This window comes from Dipodomys spectabilis, unplaced genomic scaffold, assembly GCF_019054845.1.
Source record: "Dipodomys spectabilis isolate Male_0828 unplaced genomic scaffold, ASM1905484v1 ptg000210l, whole genome shotgun sequence".
NCBI classification, from domain to species: Eukaryota; Metazoa; Chordata; class Mammalia; order Rodentia; family Heteromyidae; genus Dipodomys; species Dipodomys spectabilis.
This window is the reverse complement of record NW_024870887.1, coordinates 3,406,184-3,424,221: the sequence shown is the minus strand read 5'-3', so window position 1 is coordinate 3,424,221 and position 18,038 is coordinate 3,406,184. Positions and strand designations below refer to the sequence as shown.

Here is an 18,038-nt window from a genome sequence, read left to right as displayed (position 1 = left end):
GTAGAACATGTAACTCCATTGAAACAAAGAGACTTGTGGTTTCCAGGGTTTAAGGGGAATTAAGAATGGTGACTAATAAAGGATTTCATGGGGGGGGAGGGGAGGATCACAAAAATGTTCTGAAATTACTGGTGCTGGTGGCTCACATCTGTAAACCCAGCTACTCAGGAGGCTGAGTTCTGGAGGATAGTGGTTTAAAGCCAGTCTAAACAGGAAATAAGACTTAGTCTCTAAAATAACCCAGCAAAGAGCAGGGTTGGAGGCAAGACTCAAGTGATAGTCACCCTAGCAAGCAAATAAGAGTAAGCTCAAGAAGTTCAAATCCCAGTACCTGCCCTTGAAAAATGTCCTAAAATTAGGTTGTAGAGATGACTATAAAATCCTGTGACTAGAGTAAAACACATTGAATTAAACATGCTAAATAGGGAGACTGGGTGCTATGTAAACTGTATCTGAAGAAAGGTGTTATCAGCTATTAAAACCTATAAATACATCCCAAGAGAAGAACAAGTGTGGAGCTGGAGCCTCTCCTAGGAAAGCGAAGAAGTTAAAAGGAAGCTTGGCTCAGATAGGCTCTATGGTTGGTGAGCACTATGGATGGATTAAATGTGAGAGCTGTAAAAATGGGGGGTGGGCTGGGCAGGGCAGGAAAGTCCTAGAAACTCATCTCCAACTGGGGGTGGTACTGTGGCTCAAAGTGGTAGAGCACTTGAGTGAAAAAACTCAGGGACAGAACCCAGGACCTGAGTTCAAGCCCCAGGACAGGACAAAAACAGAAAAAACAAAAAGATAAGGACTGGGCCCTTAAATGGTGTGCCCAATAATTTTGCCTGCTTCACAGTTTTGTCAAGGGTCAGCCTTTGGCTGATCTGGGAAAGACGGGCCCAGAGCCTTGAAGAAGAGATTCTATGATGTCAGCATCGATCTTTATGACACAGACTGGATTGCTACGAACTGCCTTCAGGGAACAGGCCCTCAGCTCCCACTGGGGGCGGCAACGCCGCCCCTTAGAGTCCCAGTCTCCCAGAGCCTTTTACCAGCTGGAGCAGTTGCTGCTGTTGGGTGTGATAAGCCATCTCAGCCAGGACCAGGCTGAAGCAAAGAACACCAGTATTTGGAGAGACGAGAGTTCAGGGGAATCAGTGTGGCAGAAAACCAGGATGTTTGCCAAATCCCTGCAGGAGGATTAGAAGGCACAACCCTGTCCCACAGAAGACTCGGCCTGGCTAGAAGGAAAAGCTAGAGGGCAGCGCTCAGACTAAATTCTGGATCAGAGTGAGTTTGGGGTGAGAGATGCAGGGGGCAGAGGAGGTATGTTCTACTCACTGCTCTGTGACTCCATTTCTCTCTGTCTGTCTGTCTGTCTGTCTGTCTGTCTGTCTGTCTCTCTCTCTCTCTCTTTCTCCTCCTCCCCCTCCCAAGGTGTTCTCTTTGCTGAAGCGCCTGTGTAACACAGTGGAGAGAAAGCCTCCTTGGTTAAGAATTCACAGTACCAGAGCACCCTCCCTTCATTCCCACCTGTCTCCATCTCCTCTCCTCTTCTCCCCACTTTTTACATTCTCTGGAGCATTCAGACCCAAGGGTGGCAAAGATAAAGTCTTAGAGTTCAGCTTGGAAATTGGGCATCCAAAGCAGAGAAAGCCCAGAAACCAGTCCTCTTGAAGTCTTGGCCTTTGTCTCTTTCTCTACAGGTTCTATGGGCGTGTTTGCTTCCTGGCCTCACTTACAGTTGCTGCTGCCCTTCAATTCACAAGACAGCTCTGATTTCCATCCCCATATATCCCTCACCAATGGCTGGCAGTGAAGAAGCTTAGAACCAGAGCTGGGTGTCTAGAGGACTGGCTGTCTCCTTGGCAGTAGTTAATGCCCTTTGCAACATCAGACCCCCACCCATACTGCACATAGAAGGCAGCCCCGATTCTCAGCCACAGCTGGCCTCGGATCTCCGACTGTGCTAGGTCTCTAATCCTGGTCGGGTCGTGTCCCACCCCAGTCTCTTCTGGATTCAAGGCAATGTTGCCTCAAAACAAGGAACAGGCGCTGCTACAGAAAGCAGTGCCCCCCGGGTGCCCCCCTCAGAGCCCCTCACGATTTGTGGACTCCCTCCCATCCAACCCACCAACTCTTCCTCCCAAGCAGTTCCTCCCCACTTCCTATCCTCCTTTCTCTTCCCCCAAGTCTCCCACCTCCCCTCCTCCTAGGCCCCACTCACCAGGCCCCCTTTTCTTGTCTTTGGAATCAAATTCTAACGTTGCTCCACCCCACTGCTCCAAGTCCTCTCTCCCAAGTTCTCCCCTTTATTTTCACCAGAACTATACCTCTCTCTCCCCTCCCTGGTCCTCCTCTCCCTCCAACCACCCGCTGTACCTCTCTTCTCCCCCCACCGACCCCACCTCCCCCCACTCTCGCTGCCAGTCTCCCTCCCGCGGTCCCCCGGACCTCCCCAGCTCCACCACCTTCCCGTCCCCCAGCCCCAGCCTTCCGTCTCCAGGGGACCACGCTAACAGACAGACATGGCGGTGGCCTCCATGCAGAGACACCGGATCCCCTGGAGCGGCGGGGGGATGCGTGGCAAGCGAGAGGGACCCTGCGGAGTTCAGGGACCCAGGGGCCCTGGCCCTGGCCCTGGCGGGCCATCTGGGACACCGCCGCGTCGCCCAGGACCTGCGGCTTCTGCTTCTGCAGCGCCTGTTGTTAGGCACAACCGGCAAGGCGCCAGTCGTGGAGTATCCCATATGTCTGGTGTGTCTCCGGCCCCGCAGCTCCTCTTGCCCCACTCCCGAGTACAAGACTGGACCCCGCCTGCTTGCATTCCCCCAACTACTGCCCTGTGCACAGGGCCAGGAGTCTGCGCCTGTCCGCATAGGAATCGGCTTCGGCCTCCGTCTGGCTCGGGGCCAGGCCAGGGCCTTGCATCTGGTGCCGGAAAGAAGGCCGAAGGCAGGGCGTCGGGGCGAGGCCGCGCAGGCCCCGGGAGGTCCAGCAGCAGCTACCCAGGCGCCATCAACTCCGGCCCCAGGCTCACCCTCCCAGGCCGGGAGTCTCAGGTCTGCAGGCTTCCAATCACCAACCTCCACCCCACATTCCCGGCCTCCGCTTCCGGCACCAAAACAAGCCTCTGCCTCCCCGAGGCCCAGGGCTTCTCCTACCCCAAAGAGGCCTGCCTCTCCAGAGCCTATTCTCCGAAAATCGCCATCCTAAATCCAGAACCACGAAGGCGCCCGAGAGCACACCCTCCCAACTCCACCTTCCCGGCTAGGCCGCCCCAGATTTCCGAGAGTCCCCGAGACACCTTGAAGGGCTGGCTGGCCGGAGGTCAAGTGTCTTCTCCTGCTCTGAATCCTGGGAACCCCTTGTGGAGTCTCCTCTCTCCTGGCTGAAGAGAGGACCTAGGCTCCCAAGGCCCTAGTCGGCCTTCAATGTATCCAATAAAGCCCTATCCGGAGAAACGTGTGTCTCTGTACTGCTGCGCCCACACAGTGGTGCTAGGCCCCAACAGGGAGGGCTGACAAAACGAAGGGGTCAAGAACAACAGGTATCCTGTATCCCAGGAAGGCAAAGGATCCATAGTCCACTAGAACTTGAGAAGCACAGAGGACTCAGCCAGGCCCTTCATGTTTAATTCAACCCTGTTGACCAGACACGCAGCAACCTCCAACGATGAAGCCACTGCGCTCATGCGCGCATGCCTCTTGGGGGGGCACTGGGAGGCCACACGGCCCAGGTGCGCATGCTCCTTGCGGGGGACGTGCACTTCTAGCAAGGGATCCTCACACTGAAGCCCCAGGGCGTCTTCAGAAGAGTGGGGTGGGACTGGAGGGAAAAAAACTGGGAGACTGAGGGAAGGGGTGACATTGTCCATAAAGAAATGTACTCATTACCTAACTTATGTAACTGTAACCCTGCTGTATATCACTTTTTTTTTAAGAAGGGGGGGAGTGTGGGGTGCCACGCACTTAAGACCCCTTCCCAGGGCGCAGTCGGAAGGGAACAGCCATGGTGGCAGAAGTCTTTGTGAGCAGCAAGAAGAGAATGGAGCAAAGATGCTGTGGAGAATAGTGAATGGTTTCCTGCCACTAGAAAACAATGACTCGGATTTGATGCCAGGTTTGAAGGCCATGGTGCCTTGGGACGAATCACTTCCTCTCTGGAGTAAAATATAAACGTGTATCCAGGTGCAAACGGTCCTGATTCGAAAAGGGGGGTGGTGGTATTACACACTGGTCCTGGGGCTGGAACTGAGGGGTCCTGGGCGCTGTCACGGAGCTTTTGTGCTTAAGGCTAGCTCTTCGCTCACAGCTCCATTTCCAGCTTTTCGGTGGTTAACTGGTGATCAAGAGTCTCAGGGACTTTCCTGCCCGGGCTGGCTTCGAACACCTCCATCCTTCACATCTCAGCTTCTTGAATAGCTAGGATTACAAACCTGAGCCACCAGCGCCCGGCTTTTTTTTTTTTTTTAAAGAAGGGTCTCGCCTTGAATTTTTACGGACCTGCGTCTGCCCAGGATTTACTAAAACCTGCTCCGCCCGCCTCCCGGCCTCCCATGCCCCGCACAAAGATGGCGAGCTCGGGAGGACGGAGAACCGGATCTACGCCGAGTTCCGCAATCCCACGGCCGGCTTAGTGCTGACGCGTACCAGCCGCCTGCGCCTGCGCAGAGAGCCGCGGGCCGGGGCGCCTGCGCACTGCGCGCCTGCGCGCCGGAGTCGGACTTCCCCGCGCTGAGCCGCAGAGACCAGCGGTGGTTCGGTGGTGACCCGGCCCGCGGGTGTGGAAAGAGGGTCGGGAGCGCTCCTGGCGGCGACGCGGCCCCGTTCAGCAGCGGCAGGGGCCGAGGTCAAAGGCCGGGCGCGGCATGTCGTGAGCGCCGTGGGGTCGGCAGTGGACGCGCGGCGCGCAAGATGGACCGGCGCCGGGCTCTGGAGCTGTACCGGGCCCCGTTCCCGTTGTACGCGCTGCGGATCGACCCCGGCGCGGGGCTGCTCATCGCCGCGGGCGGAGGAGGCGCCGCCAAGACCGGCATAAAGAACGGCGTGGTGAGAGCGCTGGGCTCCCGGGCCGGGTCACACGGGGGGTCCAGGCTCGGACCCCGGCTGCGTGCTTTGGGTCCTGCTGTTTCTGGCGGGGAAACCCGGCATGCCGCGCGTCCCGGTGCGGATTTCGGCCGAGAACTTACTCAGCGGGCCGCTGAGAGACTCTTGAGGTGGAGTGAAAGCCGCCGCCCGCTGCCTGGGCAGGAAGACTGAGCTCGACCCCAGGAGTAGCCCCGGGGTTGGAGTTCCCCGTGTCGGGGAACCTCATCTGCCCTCCAGCCGCGCAGGTGGTACCCATGGCTAGGGTTCCTTCTCCATTCCTCAGTTTCATCTTGTAGTTCTGTAAACTGGAGACTGGAATCCCAGTCCTGCTTGCTGTACAGCTTGGGGAGACCCAAATAAGAGATGGGGATCCGTGACCTGCATGGTGCAGGAAGCAAAGGAGGAGGAGGGCATCAGGCTAGGAGGTGAGTTTGCCTTACCTGCCTTCCAGGCACTTCTGAACTTTGCCCGTCCTGGCTCTCTCTCTCATAGCACTTTCTGCAGCTAGAGCGGATTAATGGGCGCCTGAGCGCCTCCTTGCTGCACTCCCATGACACCGAGACGCGAGCTACCATGAACTTGGCACTGGCAGGTGACATCCTTGCTGCAGGACAAGATGCCCACTGTCAACTCCTACGCTTCCAGACCCACCAGCAGAAGGGCAAGAAGGCAGAGAAAGCAGGTAAGCTTTGAGAAAGGATTAACTGACTAAGATCCTTCTCCATCTCTAAAAAAATCGGGACTGGTGGCACACCACTGTGTAATGACAACTCAGGAGGCAGAGATGGGGAATATAGTTTTGGAGGCCAGCCAGAGCAAAATGTTAGCAAGACCTCATCTCAGCCAAGAAGCTGGGCATGGAGTTACACACCTGTCATTCCAGCTTCACAGGAGGCATATAGGTAGAAGGATCACTGAGGCAGGCCCTAAGTTAAACCAGAGACCCTATCTAAAAAAGTAACTATAGCCAAAAAGGACTATGGATATGGGTCAAGGAATAGAGCACCTGCCCAGCAAGCTTCAGGCCTTGAGTCAGTCAATCCCAGTACTCCGTCCCCACCATATAAAGGTGGGGTGGTCTCATAGTAGCAGCTAGAGGCTGTATATCACCTGTTATATAAAGAGGGTCCTGTATAAGATAGATGCCTAGATCCTGGGAAGGTGTTTGTGTTGCAGGTTCTAAGGAGCAGGGGCCTCGACAGAGGAAGGGGGCAGCCCCAGAAGAGAAGAAATCTGGAGCTGAAAACAAGCATGAAGGCATAGAACTCAAGGTAGAGAATCTGCAGGCAGTGAGGACAGACTTCAGCCCTGATCCGCTGCAGAAAGTTGTGTGCTTCAATCACGATAATACTCTGCTTGCTACTGGAGGGACAGATGGCCACATTCGTGTCTGGAAGGTATGGTGTTCCAGGATTGGGGAAGATGTGTGTTAGTCGCAAAAAAAAAAAAAAAAAGATCAGAATTGTGAGAATCTTAACGTGAGTTCTGCCAGACTTGTGAGTGGCCTAATGAAGAAACAAGGGATTGGGTTACTCTTACTATATACCTGGCCTAACCATGATGGTAGCTTGGCTGCAGGTACCCAGCCTGGAGAAAGTTCTGGAGTTCAAAGCCCATGAAGGGGAAATTGAAGACTTGGCTCTTGGGCCTGATGGCAAGGTAAGGAGATGGGGAGGTATAAGAAGGGGGAGGTGCAGGAAAGAGGGGGTATTTACGCTGCTTGTAAAATAAGAAGATGCCCTAACTGCCTATTTTTAAATTTTTTATTCCTGACTAGTTGGTGACCGTGGGCTGGGACTTTAAGGCCTCTGTGTGGCAGAAGGATCAACTAGTAACACAGTTGCACTGGCAAGAAAATGGACCCACTTTTTCTGAGACACCTTACCGCTACCAGGCCTGCAGGTGTGAAGGCCTGGGAAGGTGGCTGAAATAGGCTCCAGCCAGTGGGGATGGGTTGAGGGGGGGATGTTAGTGTGAAGAGATGGGGGGTACTGGGGAGGATTGTGGCCTTGTCCCGTTGCCCCATGCCTGACCAGGATATAGGAGGGCACAAACCATTCATGAAGGCTGAACAGCTCCTTGCCTGGCCCCCAGGTTTGGGCAGGTTCCAGACCAGCCTGGTGGACTGAGACTCTTCACAGTGCAAATCCCCCACAAGCGCCTGCGCCAGCCCCCGCCCTGCTACCTCACAGCCTGGGAAGGCTCCACCTACTTGCCCCTTCGGACCAGGTCCTGTGGCCATGAAGTCATCTCCTGCCTGAGTGTCAGGTGTGAGACAGTGCTGGCTTGGCTGGGTAGAGGGTGCTGGGGGGCTCAAGGAAGGAGGCCTGCCTGTCTCTGGTGAGTAAGGGTCTCTGCCCAGGCCTCCGGAACAAGGTGTACTCTGTTGTTCGTTGCAGTGAATCGGGTACCTTCCTAGGCCTGGGCACTGTCACTGGCTCTGTTGCCATTTACATCGCTTTCTCTCTTCAGGTAATGGGCAGAGTCGCACAGCGTGTGGGAGGGCTGCAGGCCTGTTCTACTCTGTGTGTAGAAAAGAGTCTGAACTCAGGGAAGCCCACTGGGGGTGGGGAGTACATTTCCAGAAGGAAGTTTCAACAAATTCCCTCACTAGTTTTCTTCTGCCCCCAGCGCCTCTATTACGTGAGAGAGGCCCATGGCATCGTGGTGACCGACGTGGCCTTTCTACCTGAGAAGGGTCGTGGTCCAGAGCTGCTTGGGTCCCATGAAACTGCCCTTTTCTCTGTGGCTGTGGACAGTCGTTGCCAACTGCACCTGCTACCCTCACGGCGTGAGTCATTGGGGTGGAGGGTATCACCCCACATTTAGCTGTAGCAAAAACCAGTCCCCTGTAGAACGAAGTGCTTGTTCATGACCATCTATCTGCCTCCTCCCTGAATGAAACAGGTTGAGGATCTTGGTTTTCAGGTTGTAAAGTCCCTCCTTCCACTCACTTCTTCCCTTCCCTACTCTCAGGGAGTGTTCCTGTGTGGCTGCTGCTCCTGCTGTGTGCTGGACTTATTGTTGTCACCATCCTGCTGCTCCAGAGTGCCTTTCCAGGCTTCCTGTGACCTCCCTTCCCCCTGGGACTTGGGGGCCTGGACACCGCTACTTTCTAGAGCGCAATGCGGGCCTGGACTCACAGTGCTCCATCTATTTGAGTCCATAGCTGAGACTGATGGGCGCTCCTTGTCCTTCTCAGTTAAATATTGCTGTAGCCCTGTGTGACTGTGGGTCCCCAGAGCCCTGCATTCAATTCCTGTGGATCCACCCAGGACAGAGGTGTCTGAAGTCCAGGCTATCCTACCTGCCTCTGTCCTCTGCCTAGTGGAGGCTTCAGAGTTGAGTTTGTCCTTCTCCAGAAACATGTGAAGGTGCCTAAGAGCTTGGAGGCACTGCCATCTTTCCTACAAAAACTCCTCCACCCCTCAACAGCCTTCACACGAAGCCCCTGGCTTTTGCCTAGTCATTCCTGTTAGGGTGAGAAGGGGCAAAAAGAAAACTCGGGAGTGGTGTTGTATGGGTTCAGGCAGGTAACAACAAACCAGCCAGTTTAAATACACAATGAGTTCCTGGATGGTCTACTCCAGACTTGAGGAAAGGGAAATGAACCTCAGCTCATTAGGCAGGAAGAATTGATATTTAATAAACAAGGGAAGAGTGAACTGAGACCCCAAATGGCTCTCTCTTGTCAGCTCTTTCCATTTTTAGACGAGTGTGCCCTGAGGTCCAGCAGCTCTGCCGGGTGCTGGAAGATGGCTCTGGCATACTGATGCAGGAGGCGGCTCATGTAGCAGTGCTGCCAGGGTAGCAGTCCTTCCAGGAAGCCAATGTGGCCACCGCGAGCTGTGACAAGCAATGCGACATTGGGAGAACGCTGGATGGCCTGCAGAGGAAAAGCTAGGAGGGGTTCAGAGGAGGTCAGAAACTTGGCCTTTAATGAGAACCCATATGCTGTCCACTTGCACCTTACAGTCCACTTTCCCAGGCCCATGGCTTCCTGACTCAGGCTACTCACCATGGGCTGGGGAGAAGGGGTCATCTGCCGCATTGAGGCAGAGCACGGGCATCTGGATGGCATCTACTTTGGCTCTTGGGCTCGATGCTTGGTAATAGTCATCACAGTCTTTATACCCAAAGGCCACAGCTGTGTAGCGCTCATCAAGCTGGCGAATTGTGCGGGCCTGCATGGTAGAGGCAGGATAGGCTAAGATAACAGAGGATAGGAAGACAGCGGACGAATATTGGACCAGTGGGGGTGGGGGTGAAATATACCTTTACCACGAAGTCTACATCCAACACCTTTTCAATCGTCTTTCTGTTTCTGAAAAGAGTACATCAGTTTGTCTTGATGCTTCTTGCATCTGACCCAAAACCTGCAGCCTCTGTCTTCCTCTCTTATGTGAGAAAGCCCAGATTAGAACTGACCCAAATACTGAAAGGGCCTGGTACACTTGCTATCCTAGCCCGTCTTTTGTCCCCTCCACGTGTCCAGAGCCCCTCTACCTGTCCACAAGCTGGCAGAGCCCTGCCGTGAGGGGCTGATTGAAGAGTAATGAGTTGAGGGGGGTCTCCAGCGAGCGCACAGTCTCAAAGGAATCCCAGCATGCAGACAGAGTCAGTCCTGCCACCAGCCTGCCAGCCTTCCCAGTTCGTGCCAGGTAGTTCAGCACCAATATACTGTAGGATTTGGCAAAGGGCCATAAAGAGTGGTTTGCCTGAGTGTTCTGGGGCAGAAGAAAAGGCAGGGACATGGAGGAGGGAAGAAAGACTGGACCCTTGGGTTAAGCAAGGTAACCATTACCCTCCAAAAGAGATGCCCACAGCCAGTAGTGGAGCTTGGGCATAGCGGCACTTTATGTGGTTCACAGCTGTCTCTAGATCTTCAGTGTTGCTGGCACAATAAGCCCTGTGGGTCTGAGGGCAAACAGGATCATTGGACAGGGAGGGAGGTTCTTGCCAGAGGTAGCAAAATGGAAGGACTCAGAAGTGGGGAAGGGAAGAACAGTATGAAGGTAGACAGAGCCCCATGGCCAAAGATCTCTAAAGGAACTGGGGACAGGGCCACCATGACAAAGGAGGGTACTACTCACCAGCAGTTCTTCCCCTCTGCTGCCTCGGTTATTAAATACGACGGCCCTGGGGTGCACACAGGTGTGTAAGTCAGGCCCTTCCCAGCCAGCCCCTCCCTTTCTGGTAGTTCTCAGACTTTCAGAGACTCTAGTGTGAGGGTCAAACTGCCTTCTCCCACTACAGGTTCTCAGCCACCCTCACCCCTGGGCTGTGCTCATCCTTACCTGTAGCCATCCCTCAAGGCTTGGTCAACCAGGTACAAGATGTAGGACTCCTGGCTACTGCCACTGATGCCTGGAAGTAGCAACACTATGGGCTGGCTGGTAGGGTCAGAGGAGTGGCCACTATTAGGCTGCTCAGCCCAGTCGAGCAGGAACTGGCCTCCATCTGGGGTTTGGATAACTTCACTGGGGTTTAGGAGAGAGAGACATACAGCTGGTATTAGGAATTTGATTACAAGTGTTCATCTCCCACCTACCCACAAACAAGTCCCACAGTTTGCTATAGGTATCATTGGAAGGCCTACTTTATGTTCAAATATATAGCTGGCTGAAGTAGATTGGGGAGAGATTGAATATTATCTCTGTGCCCTAAAAATCACAGGTAAATGGGGCAAAGATTACCAGTGTGTATGCGCATATGCGTGCACGCATGTGCCAGTACTGGGGTCTTAAACTCAGGGCTTGAATGCTGTCCCTTCCTTAGCTTTGTCACTCAAAGCTGGCGTTCTACCACTTGAGCCAGTCCTGGCTTTTTGCTGGTTAATTGGAGATAAGAGTCACAGGCTTTCCTGCCTAGGCTAGTTTTGAACCATGACCCTCAGATCTCAGCTCCCTGAATAGCTGGGATTACAGGCATGAGCCAGTGGCATTTGGCTGATTACCTTCATTTTAAACAGGTAGATTAGTGTTCCTGAGATACTTACAACTTCGTGTTGACCTTGTTCTGTCTCTTACCTCTGATAAGGAACTCGGCGTTTTGGCTGCATGAAGACTCGAAAGATAGTTTGTAGCCGTCCCTCAAAACACCAAAGCGTAGGGTAGAAAGTCTTCACAGTGATAGGACAGTATTGCTCCAGGAAGGCCAGAAACTGGGGCCCAGCAACCAAGCGAGGCCTCTGTAATCACAATGCACAATCTGCTTCACTGCCCTGGTGGGGTCCAGGCTAGAGATGCCCACACCAGAAGGTGAGTGACTCCCCAGACGCTAGCCTGGAAGACACTGCTTTGTCAAGGTGAGCATCCAGCACCTCAGATAATAAAATCGACTAGTGCCCCAAAGAAGTGTCACTTCTCCAGAACTGAACCCACAGCTGCTGACAGTACTAACTCCCAAGCTCAGCCTATCTGCACCTCAACCCCACCTGGGGGAGAACCTTTAAGAGCCAGAAATGTAACATAAACTGCCCAGCTGATTGCCTGTACTAGGGTTTGTTCATTTCCACACCATTTTATCTAACCTTTGCCTTATGCCTGAATAACCCAGTCATCTTCCTGAGGCTTGCTCTGGCCAGTTGGCTTCTCCCAGTTTTAGCACCTCATTGTCTGTACATTCTTTTAAAATGTTTTATTGTTATTGTAGAGGTGCTGCACAGAGAGGTTAAAGTTAAATAAGTGAGATAAAGAGTATATTTCTTTTTGGACAATGTCACCCCTTCCCTCACTGTTTTTCCCTCCCGTCCCCACCCACAGGTTACATAGTTCATTTTCAACTTAGTGTCCAGTGAGTACCATGGCTGCATTTGTTCTCCCTCTGTCACTCCGTTTCTGCACTCCCCTTTATCCTCCCAAAGACAGATAAGTCAAACAAGAGGAACAAAAAAAAAAAAAGCACGTAGGCGTTGAGCCTTTGTGGTCCTTCCCTAGGAATATCCTCCTTTGGTCTTATTGTTCCTTAATGTGTGTGTTCACTAGTGAAGGGCTTCTTTCTACCAGGACACCTCATTTTCTCTTACTTGTAGAGTCACTGCTGTTAGACCTTACTCTGCAGGAGGAATGATCCTAATGTGAACAGATGCTCCTTTTTGTCATCCAGGGGAAAGGCAACAGTGATGGGATTAACATGAGGTCAGATGACCACTTCTTTGCTTGCTTCTGGCCCGTCATAAAGTAAATAAGGGCCAGGCCACATGGGAGGATTAGTAAGGAGGAGTACTCAGAACAAAGTCAAAATGACTCCTCACTAACAGAGTGAGGCTGGGGAGGTAGCTTGCATTACAATAAGTTTGGGGTTTTTTTTTTTTTAGTCACTCATGGGGCTTGAACTCAGAACCTGGACACTGTCCTTGAGCTCTTTTCCCTTAAGGCTAGTGCTCTACCACTTTGAGCCAAAGATCCACTGGCTGGTGGCTCACACCTATAATCCTAGCTACTCAAGAGGCTGAGATCTGAGGATCACAATTTGAAGCCAACCGGGGCAGGAAAGTCCATTTAATTACCAGAAAATTGGAAGTGGCACTGTGGCTCAATATGGTAGAGTGCTAACCTTGAGTGGAAAAGCTCAGGGAGAGTGCTCAGGCCCTGAGTTCAAGCCCCATGATTGTCAATTTTTTTTTGGTGGGTGGGTGGGGGGTCATGGGGCTTGAACTCTGGACCTGGGCTCTGTCCCTCAGCTCTTCAGCTCAAGGCTAGCACTCTACCACTTGAGCCACAGTGCTACTTCCAGTTTTCTGGTGGTTTATTGGAGGTAAGAGTCTCACGGACTTTCCTACCCGGGCTGGCTTTGAACCCCAATCCTCAGATCTCAGCCTCCTAAGTAGCTAGGATTACAGGTAAATTAGGATTACAGTAAAATTAAAAAAAAAAATCACTAGATTACCATAGTACAGGTCCTGTCCCCAACAACACACCCCCCCCCCAAAAAAAGCATTTTGAAGAAACTTAAGGTTTAGTTTCCTCTTTCTTTAAAGTCCCAATCTTCAAAAGACTGGGCAAAGGATAAACTTGAGGGGTCAAGTTGTGTGACTGTTGAGAAGTGACTTGGCACTCAGACCCTATTACTTCAATGAATCATTGTATGCTCTATGCAGGCACTAGACTAACCTCAACTATATGAGATAAGCCATAAATAAATTATAGAGCTGGGTGCCAGTGGCTCACACCTGTAATCCTAGCTACTCAGGAGGCTGAGATCTGAGAATCACAGGTCAAAGCCAGCCCGGGCAAGAAAGTCCATGAGACTCTTATCTCCAGTTAACCACTCAGAAAACCAGAAGTGGCACTGTGGCTCAAGTGATAGAGCACTAGTCTTGCTTGAGCTGAAGAAGAGCTCAGGGACAGCACCCAAGCCCAGAGTTCAAGCACTATGACTGACCAAAAAAAGAAAAGAAATTATTGGGGTGGGGGCGGGGGAGATGGGAAGGGATGGGAAGGGGAAACAAAGGAGGAGGTAACAATGCTTGCCCATGTAATTGTAACCCCTCTGTACAGTATTTTCACAATTCAAAAGAAAAAGAAAAAAATTATGGGGGCTGGGAATGTGGCTTAGTGGTAGCGTGCTTGCCTGGCATGCATGAAGCCCTGGGTTCAATTCTTCAGTACCACATAAACAGAAAAAGCTGGAAGTAGCCCTGTGGCTCAAGTGGTAAAGTGCTAGCTTTGAGCAAAAGAAGCTCAGGGACAGAGCTCAGGCCCTGAGTTCAAGCCCCAGGACTGGCCAAAAAAAAAAAAAAAATCTAGAAATAAATTGGTTTGCTCAAAGGTACACAGCAACCAAGAGGCAAAGCAAAACAAGATATCACACCAATACTTATAAATAAAATTTGTTATATACTCAGTATGGTCTAAACATTGTACAAAACCATTTCCATGATTTTACCTTTCAGTGGTAAGTTCTATGAGATAGGTCCCTCTGTGTGAATAGATTTAAACATCAAATTACTTGAAAAATCACAAAGCTTGCCACAGCTACTTTTACAAACCAGGGGATCCAAACCCAGGTCTTCTTCCTCTTGAACTATGCCATTTAGACACTTCATATATCACCTCCGAATAGCCAAGAATTTGAGTTGCTACCAATTTATCAAGACCTTGATCAAAGAGCTCAGTTATGTAGAGCAGGCCAATAACTCTAGCAAAGTGCTTCTTGACTCAAGCCTAAGAATTAATAATATGCCACTGCCTGGAGACAAATCATATTAATCCTTGGGACTTCTCTTGCATTTTGATTAGTATTTGGAAGTCAAGAAAGGATTTAGGGAGTTGGACACCCACCAGTGGCTCATACTGTAATCCTAGCTACTCAGAGACTGAGATCTGAGGATCATGGTTCAAAGCTAGCCTGGGCTGGAAAGTCTGTGAGGCTCTTATCTCCAATAAACTACTCAGGAAAAAATGGAAGTGGCACTGTGGCTCAAGTGGTAGAGCACTAGCCTTAGGTAAAAGAAGTTCAGGGAGCCAGGCATCAGTGGCTCACACCTGTAATTCTAGCTTCTCAGGAGGCTGAGATCTGAGGATCATGGTTCAAAGCCAGCCAGGGCAGGAAACTCCGTGAGATTCTTATCTCCAATAAACCAATAGAAAACCGGAAGTGGCACTGTGGCTTAAACAGTAGAGCACTCACCTTGAGCTGAAGAGCACAGGGACAGTGTCCAAGCTAGAGTTCAAACCCCATGATCAACAACAACAACAAAAAAAGAAGCTCAAGGACAGTGTCTAGAACCTGAGTTCAAGCCCTGGGACCAGCAAAGGGAGCCGTGCTTAGAGTATAAAGTGGCAAAGGCTTTGACTTTTCTCTGATTGGTTACAAGCAAGGAAAATGGTCCACTCTGAACTGACTTTCCAAATTTGATGTATGAAGTAAGGCTTACAGAGTATTGTTAGATTTGGGCTTTTTCCATTGTTTTAAGGAAGATGTTATTTTATTATTGTTGCTATATTACTAGGGGTGGGGATTGAACCCAGAACCTCATACATGTGGTGTATACATTCTATCATTGAGCTAAACCTCTAACCCTTTACTTTTTAATTTTTATTTATTTTTTTCATTGGTCATGGGGCTTGAACTCTGGGCCTGGGCGCTGTCCCTCAGCTCTTCAGCTCAAGGCTAGCACTCAACCACTTGAGCTACAGTGCCACTTCCGGTTTTCTGAGTGTTTATTGGAGATAAGAGTTTCACAGACTTTCCTGCCCGGGCTGGCTTTGAACCGAGATCCTCAGATCTCAGCCTCCTGAGTAGCTAGAATTACAGGTGAGAGCCATCGGTGCCCGGCAATTTTTAAATTTTTTTTGCTGGTCATGGGGCTTGTCCCTGAGCTTTTTTGCTCAAGACTAGTGTCTACCACTTGAACCACAACTCCACTCTTTTTTTTTTTGGTGCTAAATTGGAGAAAAAGAGTCTCATGGACTTTCCTGGCAGGGCTGGCTTTGAACTGCAATCCTCAGATCTCAACCTCCTGAGTAGCGAGGATTACAGGTATGGGCCATCAGCACCCAGCTCTTTTTACTTACTTTATAAGCAATGCATACTAATGTAGAAAGTTCTGGGGAAAAAAATTTTGGGGGGGGTCAGTCGTGGGGCCTGAACTCTAGGCCTGGGCACTGTCCCTCAGCTCTTCAGCTCAAGGCTAGCACTCTACCACTTAAGCTTCAGCGCCACTTCTGGCTTTTTCTGCTTATGTGGTGCTGAGGAATCAAACCCAGGGCCTCAAGCATGCAAGGCAAGCGCTCTACCACTGAGCCACCTTCTCAGCCCCTGAAAATATTTTTTAAAGTCTAAATAATATAAAATCTCCCATAGGTCTTTAATGTTTTAATTTTAACATGGTGAATGGTAATCCCTCTGTACAACCACTTCTATATAATTTTTAACAAATATTTATGGTGTTCAAAATTGAACCCAGGGCTTTTTGCATGCTAAATACATGCTCAGGGCTGGGAGCATGGCTCAAGTGGTAGAATACCTGCCCTGTGAAGCATGCAGTCTTGAGTTCAATTCCCAATAATACCAAAACAAAAACATCAAGCTTTACCACTGAGCTATGCCCAAACTATTTTCTTTTGTGTGTGAGTTCCAGTCCTGGGGCTTGAACTCAGGGCCTGGGAGCTGTCCGTGAGTTTTTTTTTGCTCAAAGTTAGCACTCTATCACTTGAGCCACAACTCCACCTCTAGCTTTTTTGGTGGATAATTGGAGAAAAGAGTCTCACAGACTTTCTTGTCTGCACTGGCTTTGAACTCTGATCCTTAGCCTCCTGAGTAGCTAGAATTATAGGTGTGAGCCACCAGTGCCCAGCTAAACCATTTATTTATGTTTTGTCTGGCCTGGGGCCTAAACTCTGGGCCTGGGCGCTGTCCCTCAGCTCTTCAGCTCAAGGCTAGCACTCTACTACTTGAGCCACAGTGCTACTTCTGGCTTTTTCTGCTTATGTGGTGCTGAGGAATCAAACCCAGGGCCTCATGCATGCAAGGCAAGCACTCTACCACTGAGTCACCTTCCCAGCCCCTAAACCATTTATTTTTAAAAGACAGTTATCTTGGAAGGTATGGCTGAAGTGACAGAGTACCAGCTTTGAGTGAGAAGTCCTGAGTTCAAGCTCCAGTACTGGCATGCACACTTGTACACATGCACGTATGCATACACATACACACACACACACACACACACACAAACACAATAGTGCCCAAGCCAGCTCATAATTCCTGGGCTCAAGCCATTCTTCTGCTGCCTCAGTCTCTCAAGTAGCTAGAAGTACAATTGCAGGTGACACAGTGCCAGGCTTCTAAGATGCTTTTTAATAGGCTTGCTAGACTCAATTTTCAACAACAGATATTACTAAAAATCAAATGATTTAGCTTTCAGCCTGGCACTGGATGGCTCATGCCTGTAATCCTAGCTGCTCAGAAGGCTGAGATGCAAGGATCACAGTTCAAAGCCAGCCCGGGCAGGGAAATCCATGACATTCTCATCTCCAGTAATCACCAGAAAACCAGAGGTGGAACTGTGCTCAAAGTGGTAAATCGCTAGCTTTCAGCCACAGAAGCTCAGGGACCGTGCCCAGGCCCTGAGTTCAAGCCCCAGGACCAAAAAAAAAAGCTTTCCCTTAATATGTAGACCATGTATTCTACATATATTTTAATCTAAATTCAGTGAGAAAAATCTTCAAACTGATCAAAACCAAGATCAGTCACTCGGTCTCATGTAGAGTACATGTACAGACCTTAAGACAAGGCTGGATGCACAAGAACAAGTTTATTCCTCTGAGCTAGGTGGGAACCCCAGCCTACCCTCAGGGCTGGTAAATTGATGGCCTTGCAAAACTGAGGTGGTGTTCCAACCCCACAAGCCTGAGGTTCCACTACTCAGTGCAGCTAAAGAGAAACTTAGACCATTTAAACAGCATGCATCTCTCTGACCCTAGCCTGACTCCAAATGTCATTCCACATTATAGGGGGCAGCACCCAGTTGGCCCAGCTGTCAGAGAGCAATGTAGAGGAACTAGGGAGGCAAAGAACCCTATCTCCATTAGGTGATAATAGGGAAAGGGGTTCACAACCACCCAAGCTTCCAAAAAGAACTTGAGCCCTCTCTGGGGGCTGTCTCCCACACCCATGCACCTCAAACCCAAGGGCCAGAGCACTGGGGCCCACACCCACCTGGGGCACACATGCCCAGTAGTAGCCCAAGTAGAGGACAACGCCAAGAGGCAAGAGCAGGGAGAAAGTCTCGGTCCAAGAGCCGCTCTGGGGACTCAGGGAGAAAGCCAGCATCCTGTGCAGGTTGAGAGGTCCCAGCTCCCAGGCTCTGGGGCCGGCTCCAGCTCTTGAACTCTGACTCTTTCACCCCAGGTTGGCGCGGCCCGCCCCTCACGCGTCATTGGCCAGCCTGCGCATGTCCCGCCCCCGAGACCGGCTCCGCCCACCTCTGAGACGGCGTTGGGCGGGCGATCTTCTCCT

The 18,038-nt window shown here is 51.0% G+C and overlaps 3 protein-coding genes across 3 annotated transcripts; 2 read left to right on the top strand and 1 right to left on the bottom strand.

The window, feature by feature from the left end:
* The first annotated feature begins 2,013 nt into the window (after positions 1 to 2,013).
* On the top strand, positions 2,014 to 3,201 carry Prr30 (proline rich 30). The gene has a single exon (XM_042696636.1). The coding sequence runs from the start codon at positions 2,014 to 2,016 to the stop codon at positions 3,199 to 3,201; it is 1,188 nt and encodes a 395-aa protein (XP_042552570.1).
* Positions 3,202 to 4,694: 1,493 nt separating this feature from the next.
* Positions 4,695 to 8,753, top strand: Preb (prolactin regulatory element binding). Its single transcript, XM_042696677.1, has 9 exons — positions 4,695 to 5,036; positions 5,568 to 5,757; positions 6,252 to 6,472; positions 6,654 to 6,734; positions 6,853 to 6,977; positions 7,170 to 7,343; positions 7,475 to 7,547; positions 7,707 to 7,866; positions 8,052 to 8,753. The coding sequence occupies exons 1-9, from the start codon at positions 4,902 to 4,904 to the stop codon at positions 8,144 to 8,146; spliced, it is 1,254 nt and encodes a 417-aa protein (XP_042552611.1). The 5' UTR covers positions 4,695 to 4,901; the 3' UTR covers positions 8,147 to 8,753.
* Positions 8,699 to 17,917, bottom strand: Abhd1 (abhydrolase domain containing 1). The gene is made up of 9 exons (XM_042696678.1): positions 17,739 to 17,917; positions 11,105 to 11,265; positions 10,373 to 10,555; positions 10,169 to 10,214; positions 9,880 to 9,992; positions 9,582 to 9,755; positions 9,351 to 9,399; positions 9,094 to 9,259; positions 8,699 to 8,975 (listed from the first exon to the last, which is right to left on the bottom strand). Exons 1-9 carry the CDS (start codon positions 17,850 to 17,852, stop codon positions 8,767 to 8,769), a joined length of 1,215 nt encoding a protein of 404 aa, XP_042552612.1. The 5' UTR covers positions 17,853 to 17,917; the 3' UTR covers positions 8,699 to 8,766.
* Between the last annotated feature and the right edge of the window lie 121 nt (positions 17,918 to 18,038).

Excerpts from the sequence above, each read along its gene's own strand:
- Prr30 (XM_042696636.1), top strand. The coding sequence starts at position 2,014 with ATGTTGCCTCAAAACAAGGAACAGGCGCTGCTACAGAAAGCAGTGCCC.
- Preb (XM_042696677.1), top strand. The coding sequence starts at position 4,902 with ATGGACCGGCGCCGGGCTCTGGAGCTGTACCGGGCCCCGTTCCCGTTG. Across the intron at positions 5,037-5,567 it reads CCGGCATAAAGAACGGCGTG|CACTTTCTGCAGCTAGAGCG; the intron begins GTGAGAGCGCTG and ends TCTCTCTCATAG. Across the intron at positions 7,867-8,051 it reads GCACCTGCTACCCTCACGGC|GGAGTGTTCCTGTGTGGCTG; the intron begins GTGAGTCATTGG and ends CCCTACTCTCAG.
- Abhd1 (XM_042696678.1), bottom strand. The coding sequence starts at position 17,852 with ATGCTGGCTTTCTCCCTGAGTCCCCAGAGCGGCTCTTGGACCGAGACT. Across the intron at positions 11,266-17,738 it reads ACTGGGCATGTGTGCCCCAG|AGGCCTCGCTTGGTTGCTGG; the intron begins GTGGGTGTGGGC and ends TTGTGATTACAG. Across the intron at positions 10,556-11,104 it reads CGCCGAGTTCCTTATCAGAG|TGAAGTTATCCAAACCCCAG; the intron begins GTAAGAGACAGA and ends CCTAAACCCCAG.